Source organism: Bombus vancouverensis, chromosome 1 (assembly GCF_051014615.1).
Source record: "Bombus vancouverensis nearcticus chromosome 1, iyBomVanc1_principal, whole genome shotgun sequence".
In the NCBI taxonomy this organism is placed as follows: Eukaryota; Metazoa; Arthropoda; class Insecta; order Hymenoptera; family Apidae; genus Bombus; species Bombus vancouverensis.
Genome location: NC_134911.1, coordinates 3515549 through 3539349, shown reverse-complemented (window position 1 = coordinate 3539349; position 23801 = coordinate 3515549). Strand labels below are relative to the sequence as shown.

The window sequence follows — 23801 nt, the reverse complement described above, 5'->3', positions numbered from 1 at the left end:
TATAATTTGAAACGTAAGTTAATCGACATATGTGGAAATAGGAATATCGTATAGTATTGAATTATGATATTTGAAATAGGAATATGTACCGCTTAATTGGAAATGTCGTTGGAATAGAATATGGTGCAATGAAAAATGCAGTTTGATAGAAATATTGTTTATGTGGGAATTTAAATGCAATGAGAATTTCGTTTAATAAGAAATTTGGTTGGAATATATATATCGTTAAAATAGACATTTAATCGAAATAAAAATGTTGTAGAAATTTATGTAAAATGGAAATGTCATTTGGAAAGTAGAAAAATTACGTTCCAATAAAACTTTAACGATTCACTAATTTATTCATAGAAGAAAGAATGTTTCACAATAATTTAAGAGAGAGCGAGAGAGAGAGAGAGAGAAACAGAGGGAAACAATTTCGGTAGCTTTTAACTAAACACACGCGATATTTCAAGGATTTACGATCGACGAAACAAATGATATTTATTGCTTAAAACGCAACAAAAGGAATTGGAAACATGTGCTACTTCGTAATAAAAATTAATATTACAATGAATGCGAAAACAATTTAACATAAATCAGATATTTTTCAGTACACAAATATCTTGGTATGAAAATTTTAGATTTACATGTAATAGAACGGAGGTTCAAATAATCTCAAATAAAAATTTATCAGATATTTGATAATGCAGGTCGATTGTTTTGATGTATATTATGTTATGTACTAAAATAATACATTAAAAAGCGACGAAAATCTATAATCGAAAAGGAGAAGGTATAATAGGAATCAGAAGCCTCTTTGCATCAGAATGTGAAAGTTTTACGGGATCAGAAATGAAAATCAAAAGTTTTCTTAATATGTCACATTAAAGATGAATTGCTTTAGTCGAATAATATATATATATATGGAACATGTGGTCGTGATCACGAAAACTAGAACAGTGTAACGCAGAAGCAAGAAAACTGTACTCTGCTCGCGTTTCCTGACATTGAAATGATTTATGGAAACAGTAAGGAAAGTGTCATGCATCGACAGGCAGAAAAGTGAGCGTTCATTAGGTGTAGCGAAGGTGAAGAAACCGTAGAAAAGTACAAAGTCACTTGCATTGTGCTTATCGACTTGGTTCGAGGCTAAAGGAAAAGAAAGACAAGATTCGTTTGATTTCTAACGACGAGATAGTTTCTACGTAAATTATGTGCTTAATTTTCTTATAAATTGATCGCGAATTTATTTATTTGTTTCATTGTGAATATGGATGTGAGAAAGTTCCAGTGATCGTAATGGGAGAGTAATAATTTTGTAGATGTAGAAAATATTTTGTTCGGATGAAAGACACATTTTTTGTGTAGTCAGCGTGAAAAATCCGATCATACGTTTCGATATGCTGTTGGATATATTTTTGAGTGTTGATTCAATACAAGTGCATTTCTTTACAGTTCGATATATCTTTTACATTTGAAACCAGAATGATGGAGTAAATTGTCACAAACTAAACGTATGTAACATATATATAATTACGTAAAACTGCATACCTTATACAAATTAATTAACCCTCTAATAATTGTTAATATTATTCTTAACTCTGTTCGTAATATCTTTCATATTTCGGTAATTGATAGTGATATGCGTAATACTCTATCGCGTGTTCTTCTCAAATATGATATTTTATAATTCATTTATGCGAAGTGACCCGTGTAAAGCAATCCTCAAATTTATATACATATTCTTTCTCTTATTTTATCTTCGCATTGTACAAACCGTTTCTTTAAACTGTTCCATACCAATTGACTAAATTTATCATAATTATTTTGAAATATTTTCAATGACATGTAATTTATCCTTCTTAGTAACAGCAACTAGTGCATACGTTCCACTTGATAATTTTCACATTGTACAAATCATTTCTTTAAACTGTTTCATACCAACTGACTAAATTTATCATAATTATTTTGAAATATTTTCAATGACATGTAATTTATCCTTCTTAGTAACAGTAACTAGTGCATACGTTCCACTTGATTATTTAAATCTTGGATACATACTTTTGTGGCTCCTTGTTTCATAAAGGTCAGACAGTTATAAATACTACAAATTTACGACAAATCACATATATTCAATATTTAATATTCATGTATCGAACAGTATGTACATTCACACATATTAAAACGATTTATAATAGAAATATGGAAAATTTAATATTGGCCATCATAAATGATCAAAATATTCGTGTAGTCGTCTTATACGAGATTTTTAGACAGTATGAAGTAAAAGTTGTCGAGAAACGTGGCATTTAAAGGAAGTTAAACACATCCTTTGTTATATTTGGATCATTGTTCCAAAGGAAACATCCTTTGATTCCAAAGGAAATTACAACCACCACATTCCAATAAGTTTTATATCCGATAACCGGTAATTTTTAATACACGAATTAATAACAAATATATAAACTTGGAATAACGAAATTAGATGGTCGTCGAAAAAGTGCACTGAATGATGATCGACGTAAGGACTATTTTTGTGTTTTATTTGCGAAGTCGACGTTTCATATGCACCAACCTCTAATATTCCTAAACGTTTCAGACTCTTCAAAGTTCTCGTTATCACAAGTCTTATCACAATTCAAACTCCTTCGTTTGCACTTACATCAATTGCACCCAGAACCTGTTCGCACTGAAACCGAACTTTCCAACAGCCAAGATCACATCGTTCCATCGTGACCGAGAGAAAAGACAAATGCAAGTTGACCGAGTTTTTCCAAAAGAGCAGCCATTGTCCGTGACCCGCGGAGTTGGAATCACGATTTAATCAGGTTTTCTGCCTCGTCGAGAGATCAGACGAGGCAGATTGAAAGCGCAAGTCGAATCCAGCACGAAGCGCGTTAATGCGATCGTTCGCATACCCTTTGGATGGATCTGCGCCCGTGTTTTCCCACGCACTTAAAAAATTTCCATACAAACAAACGACATGGTCGTTCGAAGCAAAATAACGAGTCTTTATTAAACAGGTTCTCTTTCTTCCAGCGACTTTCTTAACGCTTTCGAAAGCCGTGAAAGGAATTTCATGCCGCTTCTCCTCGATAACGTCCGATATATATATATTGGGTCGTTCGGGAAGTTCGTAGAGAAATTTCAGAAAAATTTCAAGATATGGTAGAATTTCGACTATCAGGACATCGGTCAGATAGAAAACTCGTTGACAGTCCCTTGCAGAAAATAGTGGGAAACAAAAATAAAAACTGAACGCGATCGTTGCATTTGTATGACAAACATCGTTGTCCCTTTTTAATGTCAATATATGTAAAATACCCCGAAGAAAGTTATATGTTTGTCAAAAACGCGTCTACGAATACTTCTATTTAAAATTATCTGAAACTTCCTATTACAATTTGAATTAAATTATAAAAATCGAATTGATCACAGTTCTATCGTAATATCATCGGTTGATTTTGAGAGGCTTGTAAAAATTAGATCTAAAATTGAAGTATTTCGTAGGATAAGATTTTAACGACAAGCAGTAATGTACATTAACAGCGATTATTCGAAATAATTATATCTCACATTCACACGTTGTAATATGATTATTTAATATAATAAGCCAATGAGGAACGTTCGAATTTAGTTTCATAGAACTGAACTGAAACAGTAAAAATAGCGCAAAGTTGTTTAGCGTGTTGGGTGGTTAAAATATTGAAATACCTAAAATTAATACAATAAATAAACATTCATTAACACGTTGATTCCCACGCGATATTTTTATATGTCTCGCTTACGGGCGGCGATATTTAATTTTCATAAAATATGGATTACGTTGCGATAAAATTGGTTGAAAGTTATTGCTCGTCAGATAGGACACTTTTCGTTTCATTCGGTTGCCTGCGTTATTCAAAATTTTTTATTCTAATTTATCTTATTCTGATCATCGTAACGGTATGTTACAACGAATCAACATATAATTTTCTTAGCCAAAAAGACAAAGATCGATCCGATATGAAGGAGCGATAGATATCGTTCGGACAGTCCACTTGCTGTTTGATTCTCGCGCGAAGAACAGGGTCGACTCACCCTCCTATACAGGAATTCTCCAACTTGCTGCTCTCTGATCTGGTTTCTATTTGGCCCCGGGGGAACCGAACAGGCCCACCTTTTCCTCTGTCCACCTACATATACGCGATATCATCGAAAGTCGAAATCGAAAGGCCAGTGTCTCCCAACCGATCATCATTGAAACGTGCTTGTGTTCTTCTGTAGTCGCGCGTAAGAACGTTAGAGTTACTTTCTAAGACAAGATCGACGAAGCAAACGTCTTTTCTTCATCAATGGATTGCGGTACTTTTTAGATCATGGTGTTTGGAAAGGAGGTTGAATCGAAATTATTAGGTTCCGGTTGAAAGATCGTATATTGTATTAGGTGAATGGCGGAGATTAGTGAAACGTTCGAGTCAAATTGGTAGCATCTCGTTGTTAGGTAGGTTCAGGCGTTTTTAATAGGTTTAAAGGTTAATTGTAAAGGCGGTTTGATGGTTAAATGTCTCGGAATTGTTAGGATAAGAATGATTAGAATATTTACTTATTTATTGAAATATACAGAATGTCGAATATTTAGAACAGTTTAGTGACTGTACGTGACATAAATGGCAGAATTTTTAATTTGAAGACGCTATAGATAGAGTAAAAGTTTAACAGAAAAATCTATGTATACGGATATATCCTTTAAAGTTCACGATAAAATGTATTAAAGAGACAGAAATTTTATTTATTATTTCTTTTACTAACCTTGATTTTTAAGAAACTACATTTGTAAAATATTTTCTCTGGTCCTTTCAATTGACTAAAAAATTGAAAAGATATAAGGTTTCATATATAGACGCAATTAATCGAGGTTCTAGTGTTATTAATAATTCGAAACTAAGAAATGTTTTGATTTTACGTTATGTAATTGTATCGACAGTCTCAATTAACAAACAGATTGTGGTTGTATTAATAAAATAATTAATATTAAACATACACAAATATTAAACAAGATATTCTGCTTTTATGAAGAAAAATTATTGCGATTAGTCCGGCTTGAATAAAAGGAAATGCATAAATGAAAATTTGTTCAGTACATTAGTTAAATTGCTAAATTTAAATGAGTTTCATTAAATGAATTTTAAATGAGTGTTCACATATATACATAGTTATTTATTATAGTTTAGTAAAGCTGAATTAATATACGTACATATTTTGTACTAATTTATAGTATCAATATAAAATGATATCGACTTGAACTTGTAATTCATTCATAGCACCTTATATACCATCTCATATGGCAAAGGAATTTCATTTTAATAAAATTAATTAGTATTTCAATCCCGTTATTCTTATATTATCCTAAAAAAATAAGCAATAAAATAACTCACTTAAATCTATGTTCTGATATATTTAATCCATTACAAATTTATAATTCCAACTTAGAACCTGAAATTTTGTACTATAATTTATTAATATATATCGTAAATATTATATATAAAAATTTTAAAGCAATTTTAATACATGATATACAGGGTGGTTGGTAACTGGTGGTACAAGCGGAAAGGGGGTGATTCTACGCGAAAAAGGAAGTCGAAAATATAGAATAAAAATTTTTTTTTTTAATTTTTCTATCGAGACAACGATCTACAGTGAGATCCGTTATAACGAGACGTGATGAAGTGCACGCGTACCGAGCGAAAATTCAAAGTCGATTTTCTCGAAAACAAAGCCTCAAACGAAAAATTTTTATTCTATATTTTCGACTTCTTTTTTCGCGTAGAATTACCCCCTTTCCGCTTGTACTACCAGGTACCAATCACCCTGTATATTTATTACGAATATTAGTATCAAACTTATATTTAGTATGAATATCTATACGAATGGCATCGTAAAAGAATGCAGGTAGTTAACAATTCAATGTTTAAAATCTCAAATGAACGTGGACATCAGATTGAAGCGTCAAAATATTAACATCGCTCATTTTTACAATCGTACGAAAAGAATACAAGGAATGTAGGGAAGCTGTTAAAAATGAAGAATGGCGAGATACGATACTCGACACGATTTATAGTACGAAAGGTCAACGATTACTTCGTAATCGGCGTTTTTCTCTCGGGGAATCCTCGTTCCTCACAACTCACGATCACCCACACACTCGGCTCGCTTTCGAAAAAATTCCGCTTAATTCAGTTGTTCTCAATTCTCCATTCTCTCTTTTGTTTTCTAATAACTCTCGTCCTTGCCATTTTCATTACTGATTTTAAACAATGATAACTCTCTTTTCACTCTTCTTTAGGCAATAAAACATCAATTGATTAAAAAATATTAACTTCTCCTAAAGAATACTAGATTTTCAACATTTTAACCAGTTTTTATCTCCTAACATTTATTCAACTTTACCTCGTGTCTTGTGATACATCTATTATCAATATAATTCTAAGATGAAGTGTGCAGTTCTCTCGATTTTCTGTATAGAAATTCGATAAACTTATATTTAGTTTGTCCGCTTTTTCCAAGGCGAAACAGCTTTTCCATCTTAATTCTTTAAAAAATTCCAGAACCTAATTCTAGAACATAGGAATCCTAGAACATTAAATTTTGATGTTTATTAAGTTTTATTTTCTACCCTGATATAACATTTATCAATATTTATTTAACATATTCACTTGTGTTATTAAAATATAGCTATCTCTTTCTAGAAGTTGCATATCGTTTTTATCGGAAACATCCTTAGTTTACTATAGATATGACTATCATCTTTTGAAAAGAATAATTAGAAGATGATTGTACTATAGTTTGCGATTTTTATCATAACGTTTATATTGCCCAACGTTCTTTGGAATAAACGATCGTTTTCTAAAACTGACTAGAAGAAATACAAATATTTAATTAACAAAGTAGATTTAGACCCAAAATAAAAAGAGACATATTATTTTCCAAAACATCGCAAAAACATTCCGTAATATCTACGTGAAATAACAATGCTTATTTTAAGCCCATTGCTTACTACTTACTGCTTTATTTTCCTCCTGAATTCCATTTTAACTGTACAAAAATAAGAACCCAGTAATATCCGTAATTATTACCACTGAAAATCTAGTAATCTCGTTTTAGATAATTATTTGCCACGACATATATGCCAATGCCAGCGAATGTTTTAAATAATTTATATATGTTAATTCAATTTGTCAAACTAAATTTATTAGAAATATTTCTCAATACCCGCAATCGTTAATTTCTTAGCCTCACGCCAATTTCATCAAAATTCATTAATCATAAATTTTACTGATCTTACGTCACTCCGCGTCTCTTACCTATTTCCAAGTGTAGATCAAAGAAATCGGATTAAAAAAAAAAGCGGTTCTTTCCAAGTAAGAATTTCACCAAGGATAATCGTTAAAAGGCGCTTCGTCTCTTCTCCCTCTTTTTTTGGATCGCGCGTGTCTCGTCCATGCGGGAAGATCGCTAAGCAGCGCGGACTTGCTGAAAGCTTGCTGGTTGAAAGCCTTTCGACGCTTGTAGATATTTTCTATGAATACATTGTACATATTATACAAAAGATTTTGAAATTTCATCGACCTTGTAAGGAGGCACGACTATCGTGGTTATATCGATAAAATCTGAGATAGATTTGAAAATGTACGTAGAAACACGGAAATATTTAGTGCAAGTGTGCAGTTGGTTACAAAAGTATTCCAACGCGTATAGAAATCTTTTAAAACAACTTGGAATTTTGTTAGCTTTGTCATGAGACTCGACCATTATGTTTGTATTGAGAAAGTTTGACAAAAATTGGAAATGTACATAGAAGCTACAAGATATTCGGTACAAGTATATATTTCGCAGGATTACAAAACCGTTCAAAACAACAAGTCGATTTATATTAACGAACCTCGATATACAGCGACACCATTTTTAACATTTATTATTCATGCTGTATACTAATTTTCCATCATATAGGTATATACTTTGCAGTAAAAATGTTGTAATTTCTATATATATATCTCTTCAGATTGATCTCAAGCTTTACCAGTATAGTCTTGCAGTCGTATTTCATTACGACTATTGCAAATGAAATTTTCAATGTTTTATACATAGCACGCACAAAATATATACATAAAATTTCTTCGTGAGAAGTGTTCAAATATCGCGGTGAGCCAGCCACGATACGTGTAAGAAGCTCGCGACACTTTTGCTGTTTCAATGATCTTACTACGAAGAAAAAACGAGATGAGAGGGAAATCGTTGTTGTAAATAACGTTTTCGATGCGTAACTCGCGAGCCGAGATTGCGGTAAAACGTCCATCGGAGCGGGGAAAACTTCTTCTACCCGATTCTCGAGCGAATCCGCTCGCTGCTCTTGATCTTTCATGGCCTTTCTCTCTCTTTCTGTCTTTCTATCAATACCAACCTCCCTTTTTCTCTCGTTCTCGTTGTCTATCTTTTCTGTCTTCCTTCGGCATTGCATTTCTCTCCTGCTCTCGCAGAGAAAGTATGCGCAGTTCAGCAGAGACATTCGTCCAAGTCGCATACCGATGATTTTAAAGATACCTGGCAGTATTTAGTACGAGAGAATCGTGTTTCCCTTACTTGCACTTAAACTATGATTGATAGTTTAATATGATTAATAGTTTTGAGAGAGACAGAGAGAGAGAGAGAGAGGAAGAGAGAGAATGATACCGTTTATGGATGTATATGATCGTCTGCAATTTTACTTGATTTAATTAGAAAATTGATGACACACAGAAAGACCTATCATAACTGTGATCTTTGTGATTGTTAATAACTAGACTGCGGATTTCTATGTATTTATGGACAAATTTGAGAATGCAAAAACGCACACGATACACATATATTATATGCGAAAATATATAAAATATACAAAGTACAGTGTTTGCTATGATATTTATTGGATACAACAAGGGTTTTACGTTCCATTTATTTATGTATGTTTATCAAAATATAAAAGAGTATAAAAATCTGGAGTCTAGTTGTTACAGCTGTATGCGGTAAAGGACATCAATATATACTTTTATATTTTTATGAACATACTTAAATATATACATATATATTGTAGTAGAATGTTATGAATGCGAATAATATATTTATACGAATGTTAATATTAGACACAGTAGATAGGAAATTGATTTTTAAGAGCTGCTATAAATTTACATCTTTACGACTCTCTTATGCAATTGAAGCAATATTATCAGTGAAAGTCTACAAGTCACAAAATTCAATTTGCTTGCATAATAATCTAATACAAGTATAATAGAGTCCAGTAATAAAATACGTAAGGTTCTATAATAAACTTTGGAAGTTGTACTTGTGATGTACTGTGTTCTCTTTGATGTTTCATCTTCTTAATCATTCACCTTTACTATTTGAAGATAAAAAATTTAACATATACATTATCATAACGTATCATTTTAACAAATAAGTAAATGATTAGTCTTACGAGACTTGTTAAAATTCTGTTTATATCAAATTCTTCCAACTTTTGAGATTGTAACCAATATGCGATGGACGCTTAAATGTGCTAATTATATTACTGATTTAATTTATAATAAAATTACAAGTTTAACTTATAATAAATTTATAATATAATTATACAGGGTGGTTGGTAACTGGTGGTACAAGCGGAAAGGGGGTGATTCTACGCGAAAAAAGAAGTTGAAAATGTAGAATAAAAATTTTTCGCTTGACTCACTGTGGATCGTTGTCTCGATGGAAAAATTAAAAAAAAATTTTTTTTTTAATTTTTATTCTATATTTTCGACTTCTTTTTTCGAGTAGAATCACCCCCTTTCCGCTTGTGTCACCAGTTACCAACCACCCTGTATAATTATATTATAATTATAATATTATAATAAAATTATAATATATATGTATATAGAAAGTGTTTGCATAATAGAGGCCTATAACCTGAAACGTACAACATCATCTACGTCTTATAACTCGTCAATTTATTAATACGGTATTAAGTGGATATTATGCAAAATTATGTATCGAATGAAGGCTATTTCTCTAACTGATAGAAGAAAGGTTATCATCACGATTAACTCAAGGTGTGATATTTAAAACCGGTAGGTATGTATGTATGTATCAGCGGATATTGAACTATAATATTTTACTGCTGAGCTGTATAATAGATACTATAATATAAACGTATAACTTGCTAATATCATAAACATATAGCAAGTGCTATCTAATCATTAATTTATTTTAATATTTTATCATTAATACATTTTACATTAGTGCAATTTACATTGTAGAACAATTATTCCTGTACTTCGACATAATGCGATTTGAAATGTTTCCGAAAATATTTTCTCTTCGGCATGAATATTCATCCTCTGACTGAATTTGTCTTTTTTTGCTTCAGGTGCAGCTTAGGTCTGCTATCCACTATAATCTTTGTGGCCTTGGCAGTCACAGCGACAGTCCACCATTTTGATATTTCAGGCAAGTAGAAATTCTTAATTAATTCCTTCGAAGTATCAGAATATATATAGACTACGCTTTAAGAACACATTCCTTCAGCTAACCAAAACTATTATAAATTGATAGCTTACAAGGAAATTGCTTATAGTAATATTAAAACAAGATCTGAGAAATAATAAGAATTATAGTTACTAAATTAGCAAAATAAAATTCATATAAAATTAACGATTACTATTAGAAATATTTAACAATTATTAATTTATTTCCTAATTAATATCTGGGATGTTTGTTCGTAGTGTTGAATAATATCGTTTAGATCTTTTATTTCCAAAGTTTTGTTTGTCATTCGGGTTAAGCAGAAAGGATAAAACGAAAAGATAAAATTAAATAAAAATTTCTTTAATTAATAAATATATTAATAATTGAAATATATTAATAGGATCTATTAATCAGGCGCGTTAATAAGACACATTATTATTTTAACTATATCTTAATTGTTTCACGAATCTTCATGAAATATTCATTAACTCTATCACAATCAATACGTTGTCTTTAATAATTTTCTTTATACATTTATCATTCGCGGGTTTAGTGTGCTCAACGTTATTTTCGTCATTGGCCATTGCAAAAGTTCAAAATTGTAAAGTTCAAGGAATCTTTCACCGTGCGTTAACAAAATTAAAATATGCATCGAGAACTCGAAAATCGTGTTTTTTTTTTTAATAGCCATGTATCTGTTGTGCAACGAAAAAGGCACATGATCGTTGCTGTTACAATTTTGAGGAGAATTGTCAAAGACAATCGTGAGATTTCTCTCGCGCCGTAGCAAAAATTCGTTGTTGTTGTTGATCGCGATGATATTCCATAGTTACATCAGAAAATCGACTCGCGAATAATATCTCGTTAGTATTAAGGAACTCATTAATGTAATCATTAATCATCTTTCATTCGCTGTACGTCGCGTCGCGTAGTAATTCCTTGGCTACACTGGCACATGAAACTATTTAATCACTTGCCACAGAAAATTTTTATGAACATATTATGTGCAAGTACATTAACGGAATCATTTTGAAATTTCATTACCGCTGTAAGAAGACGTAACTATCGTCATTATATCCATAATTGAAAATGTATATGGCAGGAAAGTTACCTTAAACTCTAAAAGATTATATAAGATATTTATTAAATAATTACCATTACTACAGATATGAATAGTGAGCTTAAACATAACAATTATTACCAAAGGTGATCTCATTACAGTAACAGTAAATAATTGACTGTTCAAATTCTTCGACGCTTTTTATATCTCATAATTTCCATATACATTTTCAGATTCGTTTCACCAGTATAATCATAATAGTCGTGTTTCGTTACATAGGATTCATATATTTAAAAATGTTTTGTATAAATTATTCATAACATTTTAGATAAGTGAACATATCTTTAATATCGTTAATCTGAGAAACATCGTGTAAATGATTTGCAATTAATCAATAAATAATAGATTTTAAATTTACTAAAGTCGCGCAGTTATTTCTTGAATTAATAACTTTTCTTAAAATATCCGCATAGATATATAAGTTTTGGAATATTTTCATATTTCAAGAAAAGAAAGAAATGTAATAAATTGAGAAAACCAGGCACTAGAATCTATTGCAAATTTCTTATATACTTTGTATATCAATTTTGAATATTTATTTCAATTTAATTTATTATCCGTTTACTTTATTGTATAACGTTTTTTAATACTTTTCTAATTTACTTTTGCCCTCATGGGTTTGTGACGTAAACTGTTATACTTAAAAGCTTAAGTTTTATGCAAAAGTATAAGTAGTATGATTAATTAATTGCGTTATTTTTATTGACACGAAGCTGTCAAATTATATATGTAATAATAAAAAAAACTTGATAACTTTTTATAATGAAATATTTCTTTGCTTATAAGATAGTAAAATACGATTAATTATAATTGACGATGACTTAATCTGGTAAGAAAGATAGAAAATAACAACTATTGCGAAATTATTCTATAAATAAACAGCAATGATTTCTTATGCAAAACTATTCAAATGTATGGAATACATTTTTTGGCCATGACTCAGGCTCTGAAAAATTTGAATGTAAATATTCACTATATACATACGTGCATTTATACACACATACATACACGTATAGACAACATATTACAGGATATTAATATTTTTCTCTATATTAAGCATTGTTATTTATTAACAATAATTTGTGAAATAACTATAGTCTGTAGAATGTGTAAAGCGTTAAGAAGAGGTTTATTATATATTATACAAATAATATTTTACATAAATAATATTGCATATACTATACATTTTTATACACCATGATATTCCTACAATTCTTCGTTGTAAATTTATAAGAAAAATTATGCTCTATTCACAGATTATGTTTATGGAGTTGATCATGATTTGCAAGCAAGAGCACGCGCAGGAATCGAGGCAGAAAGATTTACTTACCAAACGAACGCTAGGTAAGTTTATCTATCTCTGTACTGTTTAATATGTTATATGGGATTTATAGTATAAACATATTAATATTTGTTAATAGTACGATATTATATTAATTTCTGGTTAACGATCTTTCTTAAACTGTTTTATTAGTTCATGTACATATCTACATGTCGGCTTTGTCGGGTTGGCGTTAGTCTTAGGGGCGCGTAGCGTATCTTCGTTAGGACAAGCCATCGTTGTTGTTCAATGAAGATTATATCTACAATTATATGTACAAGTGTTGATTTAACAGAGTTTGACAATCAAACGTGGTAATTAGACACTCTTGATGTTAAAGACAATGTTCTTAGGTTCAATAACGAATCCACGGTCAACGGGAAAACTCTTTGTACAATAGAATATATTTTAAAACACAAAGTGCCGTTAGCTGTGACGCTCGGTATCTTTCTCACTGACTGACAAGACGATGCGTGCAAACTCTCCAAGGTGATCGCAAGAATAAAAGACTGATACGATCGCATTTGTCAATTGCATATTGATCGGGGATATCGACAAAATTCCAGGCGCCGTTACTAGGCAGACCCGCGTAGAGCCGTCATTGCTCCTGTCCGGGGATTGTTTGTTAATACAGCGTGTGTCCCTCAATATTGGTACTTCTTCTGTTAGGTAAAAACATTCATCCCGTGACCGTGGCTACGTTCGGCGACCAGTTGTGTCACCTGGAGCCCAAGCCCACTGCCACAAATCTCGGGCGAACATAATCAGATCGTATCGCAACAGCTACTTCTAAGTTCTATTATTTAAGTACATCTATAATAAATGGTTTGGACCAAAGTATCGGGGATCTTCCCAAAATTACAAAAGAAAGGCCCGTTGACCCTACATCTCCGACATATATTTTCTTAAATGTCAATTAACAAGTATATACATACATATACTTTGTATTTAATAGAAGTCTTCGTTTTATATGCCATTATAATAATTAAGATCACATCGTCTATTACAGTTTAGATTTCCACGATATTTTATAAATATATTCTATAAAATTGTGAAATTTTCGAAATGCGATTAATATAAAAAATATTGGCATTTTTAAATGTATGTACAATAGAATATTCATGTACGATGTTTATCAAGATATTTGACTGAGTTATAGTAAACACTAGCGTCAAATGTAACGTGTCATTAAAGAGCAATTAATCACAGTCAGTTGGAATGGTTTATCAAATAATAAGTGTCGAAGAATATCGATTCGTCACTTTCTCGTCATTAATTGTGTAGCAGGACGCACGTTAGTCTTCGTTCAAAGCAACAGGACAGTTCCGATAGATTCAATGCAATTACCTAATTCATTAATGTTTTATTGAATTTTCTATGCCAGAAATATCGAAGGTCCCTTGCTTCATCGAGTTTATAATGAAACTCGTCACAGCTGAGTTAGTGCAATTTGTCGAATAAAAACGTCTGTTTGTACGCGTTACTATGCATCATAAAGCATAAAATATTCTCTTTATTTTTCATTTATTGTTACATAATACTTTGAAAAGTATATAGAAAATGTCACAAATAACGAGATAATGTAAATATTATGTTGTTCCATGTTGATTACTTTTATCCATCAATTTTCGTTCGTTGTAGCTTCTCTAGAAATTTGTTCGTCTTTTAAGTAATATACAAGAAATGTATTCATAGATCTTCAAATATATTTGTAATGAAAAAATAATTTTAACACGCATCGTCTAGATAACAGCTTGTCAATTTCAGATTTTATAAAACTGACTGACTGATTTTGTTAAACTCGTAATTTTGATATAGAACTTTCTCAATTATGTTGAATCTAACTTGTTGGACTTTATTTCTGATTCAGTGAATCTTGTACACTGACTCGGATACGAATCGATTTGATATAATTGTCGATGCTGTTCTCTCAAAGACAAGTGGAGAAGCCGACTTTTCTCTATCATAAATCTGGTGTAGATAGGTAATTATCTTCAATAGATTTTGGAAAAAAGAAAATTTTCTGTTTATCATTATTAGACTGCAGATGTTGATGCATTTTAAGTAGAAGATTTAAACATTCAGAAAACACAAGAATTAATGTGCAAGAATATCCAAAGTAAAGCGTTCGTTCTAAAATTTAGCATCTGAAACGAATCTGTACATACTACAATTTCTATTAAAAATATAATCTGCTATATAATCAATATAATCTTAGATTGGTAATCGTAATTCGCTACTGTCCTTTTCCAACAATGTTTCAATGGATGATCAATTTCTCATTTTTCATAATGAATTTCTTCAAAAGTAGGTCATAAACGACCTTGTTCTTTAACAAACACTTCGTTAGTTATGTTCTAACCATTGACTATTTATGTACCGACCACTAACGGTTACGTTTGTGTCATCTCAAGGCAAGTTCGAGCCATCACATTGTAAAGTCAATAATAATAGTCAAATAATATATACTGCAAACTATAAAGACCAGTTCACACCCTAGAGTTAATCTCTCCCGTATGAAACTTATAGTTAGTTACTGTCAATACTTAGGTCAATATTGTCTTAAACCCAGCTGTGTTATTAGGTTGTCCGAAAAGTTTCTTTCGTTTTGTAAGGAAATAATAGACGCACAATGTTTCTTGTTTTATATTAGTTTATCGAGTTATGCGCGAACATAATAATAGAAATAGAACGAAATGGGTCACACCTAATTCAATAAAATAATATAGACAGAAATTGTTGTTCATCTATTATCATCTTACGAAGCGAAAGAAATTTTTCGGACAACCCAATATATTCGTATAATATTAAAATAATATTGAATAATATTATACGAATATTATTTAATATTCTAATAATAAAAATATTACATCATGCCTATTTCACTGTAACAATTAATATTTATAACATTCTTGTATACACTGAAAACAGACATACATATTTAGAAGCTTATTCAAATTGAACACTTTCTCTTACAGCCAATTTTATTTTGCTATATACGTGTGGTTTAATCCTTTTGATCCTACGCATCGCTTGTCAACGTACATATTAGATATTCGTTAATCTATAAATTTTTATAATTCGAATATGTTCAACGAAATCTATGATCATTCCTTTACGAGTTGTTTTTGCATTATTTCTTCGTGAACTTTATAGAGAGATCACAAACACGTTATCCTTTTAACCTAGTAACTATGAAAAATAAGAGCACTCGATACTTCTATTCCTAATCTCTTGGACGTAAAACTCTTTGGTACTTATGAGTCCACTATTTTTTAATACTTTCCTCCGTTTCTATCGAAAATAAATTATACCTATAATTGCCTATAGTGTACACGATTAGAGGAAGTAATCCCAAGTAGAAATTTATTTCATTCTTTAAATATTACGATCAGATACTTTAGAAATCTCGGACTTTTTTATGCCATACATGTATATGTATATTCTATACATTTAAGTTTAAGTAATATTTGGAAATATATAAATATAAAATAAAATTATAATATAAATATAAAATATAATATACAGGGTGGTTGGTAACTGGTGGTACAAGCGGAAAGGGGGTGATTCTACGCGAAAAAAGAAGTCGAAAATATAGTCGAATCACCCCCTTTCCTCTTGTACCACCAGTTACCAACCACCCTGTATATTTAGAGCCCTAAGATGACTGTATGTATCAATTCTACACTAGATATATGTTTGTAGTAAATATTTCGTAACTTATTTTTAACTAATTATACATGTGGGATAGTGTGGCATCAGGGAGGGACGTGGCGAGAGGGGTAATTATTTATTAGCGTTGTCAAGATACGTTAACGTTGTCAAGGAGTGTTGTGAGCATTACCAAGGTATGTTAAGGAAAAAACTGAATATGGAAAACACTGTAACGAGAGTTAGGAGAGTCAGAGTTGAATTTATCGTTGTCGTGTGAAGATCGTTGTGTCGTTGTGTCGTAGAAATAGTGAGTAACGAATACGTGAAACGAAGTACTATATTCGACTTTGTGTGAGTGCAAACGATATTGTATAAATCATACTGTTACCTACAAACTAATAATGTAACATTCCTACATATATATATACCATAATTAGATATAGTTCATTGAATATCATGTGGATATCATAATTACAAGAAAAGAAAAATTGTAATGTTCAATTACATAATCCTTGCATTAAGATGTAATTGAATATACAATTACATTTTTAAATTAAACCCGAATCAAATATTAAGTATATACAGCATGCATATATATACATGCTATATTGTATAAGTCCAAAAAATGATTTTTTCAGAAATTCTAGCTGGATAGTTCATTCTAAGCGAAAGAAGCAATAGGAAAATTACTTTTCTGTTCTCTTATTGCTTCTCGCACCCTATAGCAAACTATCCAGTTGGTATTTCTGAAAAAATCATTTTTCGAACACTTTTTCGAGTTCGATCGTATACGCAACAGGTTAATAAGCCATCATTTAAGCCCTTAATTAAGATCACTCATTTTTCTCAACAAGTAATCTTCGTGTCAGCTAAAACGTCCAAATGTTGCAATAATATAACACATATCAAGTGTGATCGGTTCGTGTTCGTATTTAAGCAAGTCCTGTGCGAGTTTTACGAGCCGTAATAAATCACTCGTGACACTCAAACCGTTCAATCAGTTAACGTAACGTAGGTAATCGCCGTGACTTTCTATTCTGCGAGGAAATGGACGTTTGAATCGTCGTGGAGAAGATTTTGAAAAAAAAAGAAAAGAGAAGAATGGAAAGAAAAATGATAAGAAAAAAAGGAAACGATTTGCGATTTTTCCATGAGGAATTTATGGTACAACAACAACGAGGAAGTATAATTCATGCGTGAGTCATGTGAGCCATGTAAAATGCCTAACAATAAGAAGTTGCCTGCTGATGCATGTGCATGGTTATAAATCAAATCGCTTTCGCACAGTAAAGGATTGCGTGTTATGTACGTACAAATTGCTCCGCGGGAACGATATCTGAAGCTGTATCGGACGTATGCCAGTATTATCAATTAGAGGAACTACAGTTCCCTGCGAACAAAGAATAATCGAAAGAATGAGATCTGCTTCTTAATTCGTATTTTCCTTCTGTCTGTACACCAAGAGGGAGACTTTTTAGAAGAGAAGAATCATCGTGAGATCGTTAAATTTAAGTTATTTTAATAATTTACTAAATCAAAGGATTCTCCGTTTCACTTTCTTATGAAAAACGATACGAGCAGTAAGATTATTTCAATTTTTAGAAATTCATAATTTTTATACACATATTCAAACATTCTTTATACCTATTTTTACGAACTATGCACTGAATGTGCTAAAAATGGTACATCATGTTTATGCAAATTTTAATTTTTATAAATACAACGTAAGAAAGGGAAAGTAAATTGAGATTTATTTCGTTTTTCAAATACTATAAGGGATAATTGAAATATTTTGTATATTATGTGCATTGTCTATGCTTCTCCACATTTTAATTTTCCACAGATACATAAATATGCATAGAATATTCATTATGAAATAATAAGTCGAAAAGTAGAGAATAAAGTTTTTATGTGTACTCTAATTTTCACTACTACTACATTTTCCTCCTAATTTCATATCTTATATTATATTTTATTTGTCTATTATTCATTTTTTATTTATTGTTCTTATTTATCATCAGCTACGTTGAATGATTTTGTAAATGTAAAAGATAGTAAGCTTCGTATTATTAATTTAGGAATGCTATTGCATATAGAATTGTGTTCTTCATTTTAATTTTTTCACTTGATATTCAAATATTCTGAAGGTTCTTCAGCTATGTATAGTTTAGGCTAAATAGCAAAGTATTATAGATCTTGCAATCATCCGACAAGCCAAATATATCAAGTAGAATAAGTTAATTGAAAGGATATTGAACCTCGTATTCTATTTAATAACGGATTTTTGACGAATAATTTTGTATTTGATGAAAATTTCGGCAATCGTAAGCTGAGTTTATTGAGCGTCGCGCGTGAATTGCGATAAAATAGGCTGATTTCTAGTGGATCTTACACAAGCGAAACTTATACAAAATTAAATTGTGCGAGGTGTGTATAGAATTCTATGATCAATTCAAACATAAACGCACACATACATATTTCTACGAGCTTTTTCATCCAAAGGAGCCACAGAAACCGAAAGGAACAGCGCAAAAAAACGACCCTGTCGGTCGGAGTTAAAGCAACCGTAGCGACTTTCTATCGGTAGCAAGAAAAACCGACCTTGCAACAACAATTTGCGGAGAAAGAAACGATGAGCCTAACGGATTTCTCGGTCAGCCAGGAAGGAAGCCCTGCGACGACGATCGCGGTCTTTGCGTTTCATATCGGTGCAACATCGACGCGGCGGCCACCGATTGATTTTTAATTGATTTATAATTATGGAAGATTTGTATAATTATTACAGAATATCTCAGCGATCGTGACAAGACTGACAATAAGATGACGAAACGGGTCGAAAGTATAGAATAAAGTGTTTTCGTATGACGCATCGTTTTCGAAAAGATCGAATCTCGAAATTTGTCTTGAATTTGGCTAATTACAGACTGGACAGAAGTAAATAATTGACAGGAGGTTATTCTGCATGTGAAAATAAGTCGATAACGTGGAATAAAATTTTCCCGTTATACGCCTCCATCACGAGAAAAATAAATTTAGAAATTCTTTGACTAGATATATTCAAACCTTATTTTGTTGAAGATGAAGTCTCAAACGGAAAAATATTGTTCCACATTTTTTACTTATCTTTTGCATGCAGAATAATCATCTGCTGATTGTTTGCTCGTACGTAGTCGGTAATCAGCCAAGTTTAAGTTCAATTTTCCAGCTCAATTTTCTCGAAAACGAAGAGTCATACGAAAAGATTTTATTCTACGTTTTTAACTGTATTTTATATTGTTTTGTCACTCGCCGACTGTATCGCAATTGCTGGGATTTACATATTACAGTGTAAAGAGATAGACGTGCAATCGATGAAGACGTTAATTATTTGGTCAATGTGAAAATTACCAAGAAAACTTCAAGAATCTCTATTTCGTTATGTAATTCACCATTTTAAGCTTCGCGAAATTAACGGACGCTAGAAGGAGAAACAGAAGTATCTTCGTTAAATTTTCACGATCTTTTTCCATTGCAAAAATTATTCCTCTATAAAATGTATGGCATCTAAAACAGTTCAGTGTAAATATCAGCTTCTATCCGAAGAAGGAACATCGACCGAAAAATGGTAGTCTTTGAAACAATACAAATTGATAACATCATCGTATTTTCATAATTTTTGCGAGTAGACTGCGAATGTTTACGCACGTATAAAAAGTTTCAATGCATCGAATTAAAGGATTATTTATAACATTTTGAGGAGGAAAGAAATCTCTATATAGGCTCTATTGCTTCAACAGACAAATCACTGCAGACGTCGATGAATGTATATCATTCTTTTTTAATATTTTTCAACTATCCATTGTGTGTTCTAGGCATTTTTCCAAATAAAACCACGCACAAAAATATTTCTCCAATGTTCGTCACAGAAAGTAAGAATCGTGAAACTCCTCCTGTATCGAATGTACACGAAGATCAAATTTCGTTTCGATCAAATAAACATCCAGAGTCTACCCAGAAATAGATTACGTTCTATTTAGGGGGGGGGGGCTAAGGTTAATTCGTACAAAATAAGGCATGCTTTTGTGAATTAGTTGTGACGACACAGTTAAAATCTCTTTATTAAAACCAATAGTACATTAAAGTATGACATTCGAAGAATATTGTATAAAATTTTCACGGAGAAATATTAAAAAATACGGCAATGGCAGCAATTATTCGGACGTGTCCCGGAAAAAGGGTAGAATTGCGGTGCCCCTGATAACTTGGTGCTGAATCATTCGAAATCAAAAAATCAAAGTTCATTCGTTAGGTAACAGTTTTCCCCAGGTAACGCTGGGAGAATTTTTCGAAATTTCAATTTTTCACTTTTTTGGATAAATTAGCCGATTTTGCGAAAATTTGCGGCTAATTGTCTCTTCAAAGTGATCTAAAAAAGAGAGAAATTGAAATTTCGAAAAACCCTCCCAGCGTTACCTGGGGAAAACTGTTACCTAACGAATGAACTTTGATTTTTTGATTTCAGATGATCCAGCAGCAAGTTATGAGCAATTCTACTTTCTCTACTACTAACATGCCTTATTTTTGTACGAATCAACCTTAGCCCCCTCTTAAGGATCCTTAGAAATATAGAGACTTCAAGGCAAACCGACGATCGGGGAATAAGATATAATAAAATAACGAAAAGCACGACTTATTCCTGCTGACATATTCGTTTGCAAGCGGCGTGCGATGTGGCGCGCGTCGATGCGCGGCCAGCCACCTTCCTGTGGCCGAGGAAAGGCGATAGTACCGGTAATGATCGGACGAGAAACCTTCCTCGTGGCTGAAATGCCGCCACGGAAGGACGCGCCGGCAACCGACACTCCTTTTCTCGGCCATGAAAGTAAAAGTTCGCTCGTGGCAGAGTTACCGCGAGAAAAAGCAAGAAAATAGAGCAAGAAGGATGGAGGCCGGACTGGCCGACCTACTGGAAAGCCTCGTCACGTCCGTTTATTGCTCTTCTGTTCCTTCGACACTTCCTTTTTGTTCGCAGTGCCCTTTTATGCTTGTTTTGCGAAGCTGCTTCGTTTGTTCGTTCTCTGTTTGTTGAATTTGGACGTGTTGTGGGAAGAAGAGAAATAAGGTACGCGAATTGAATTTTGAAGGCAGTAGAACAATGGTATTTTCGAACGTCTTGTATCTTTCGTTTCTTTTTTGATCTCGTTGACGGAGCTTTTTAGTTTGTAATTGTGGCTGATTCGCGATTCGTGCATTATGTTATTAATTTTTTATTTGGACTAATTGTAGGAAAGTTGGGAATGAGAATTAGAGGTACTGTTAACGACTCTTGATTCTTTACGATAGTAAATTAGCTATATGTTAATAACATTGTTAATGGGAAGAAATTGAATTAGGATTCGATATATAATAAATTTAGCACTCACAATCACGTCTATTTATTCCTGTCAGAGCTCATTGTAAAGAGTATTACACATTGGCGTACTTTGACTGAGATCTAGTTTTATCGTTAGAGAGACCTCGTTTTAGAATATAATTTTTCACTTGAGAATTACTGGTATTGTATGAGCTTCTGAATTCCACCAGTTCGATTTCTATGACCATTTTATAAATATTATAAAAATCACATGACATTTGGAAGTTACGATGTACATTTTATGTCTTTTATTACAATATGTTTCGTTGTAACAAAATGTTCACAAAATTATAAAAATTATAAACTTGACAAGTGTTGTTTAATAATCTCACATCATTGTCTGTTAATATAAAAGTGAAGAAATTCAATTGAAAGCTACTACTCTCTTCAAAACTTGCTCTTGTACAAAGTTGATATCTGGAAACTATTTTGATTTTTATTAGATACTGAATGTGAGGAAAAATATTAAGCGAGAAAAGAATTGAACGAGACAATACCTTGTACTGTACAATTACGTACAATTACTGTGACTTATTCGAAAAGTCTTATTGTAGCGCTCAACAAAATGAGATAATCGTATTTTCTCATATCACGATTCAGCGATATAAATTATGGACCAAGGTAAATATTGCGTATAAAACGTCATATACAATCAATATACGAAACACTTCACTTTAACTAATAGAAACTCTCTAAAAGGCCTCGATACAATAAATCTCTTTAAATTGCAACAACGAAACTGTCCGTATGGGATACATGTTCCATAATACACAGTATCGTAAATCACAAGAAACATCACTAATTGCAAAAACACCATTAATCTTTCCACTGTTACCCAAGATTAAACGCCATTTAAAACCACGAGCAAGTAAACAAAAAATTTTGGACGTACAGCCCTGTTTACCAACGTAAATCCACATTCTTAAACTGAATCATTATTTTCATATTATCGTCGCATTATCGAATGCTTAAAAACTGAAGACAAACACATTTTTGCGTCTACGAGCAAATAATCGTTGGCCAGAGTCATATGAAACGAAATTTGCTGCAAACTTTCCGAAAACTCGAATATTGCTCAAGTTTTGGCGTAATTCCACGTTCCTCTGCAGAACGCTGGCAAATATACAGTTACTTCCCAAAGTATTCGGTAACAGTTGTAAAATTTGATTACAATTCCTGTTATAAAAACAGTACTTCGATTCTTTATGCCAGTGGAAGCGCCACAACGTAACAGAAAACTCGACTTAATGTCGTTAAGAAAGACAAAGTGACTGAGTTTTTGTAAAAAAAAAAAAGAACTTTTCGGGGACGTCCTATATAGTAATTTGTAGTCGATTGAAACATTTTTATTCGAAACATTTTTGTGTCAGATTAACGGAAATGCCTGAAAAATCGTGAAAAATCGACAGTTTGGTACACCCTATCAAGAAATCTGATTTACTGTATTATAAGTCATTGTAACATGGTATACACGTTATTTCCATTTCACCGTTAAATTTAATTCATAAAATTCGAAAAAGAACAATTTCAAAATAATAATAATAATTCCAGTCGAAAAACTGACATGGGTTGTTCCAGTTACGTGAATTATTCTGTACAACGAATCTGTCTAAATTTTATCATAAAATAATTCAACATGATTAATTTCAATTTCAACGAATATTTCAAAGAAATATATAATTTTGAAATACAATCAACGACGTTTCACAAAAGGAGAGTTGAGAGTTAAACAAATACTTTCATAATTACCTAGATATATAGCTATACACATAATTCCATTTCTGCGAGTAACTGTAGCAGCCAAGTCGAGTTTCGCAACT

General features: G+C 31.9%; 1 protein-coding gene across 1 annotated transcript in view; it reads left to right on the top strand.

The window, feature by feature from the left end:
• The window catches only part of LOC117160532 (uncharacterized), a 72734-nt gene that overhangs the window by 28074 nt on the left and 20859 nt on the right, over positions 1-23801 (top strand). Inside the window, exons 2-3 of the mRNA XM_033341345.2 lie at positions 10397-10476; positions 12871-12958. Of these exons, the coding sequence (XP_033197236.2) occupies positions 10397-10476; positions 12871-12958 (168 nt within the window). The remainder of the gene's footprint in view (positions 1-10396; positions 10477-12870; positions 12959-23801) is intronic.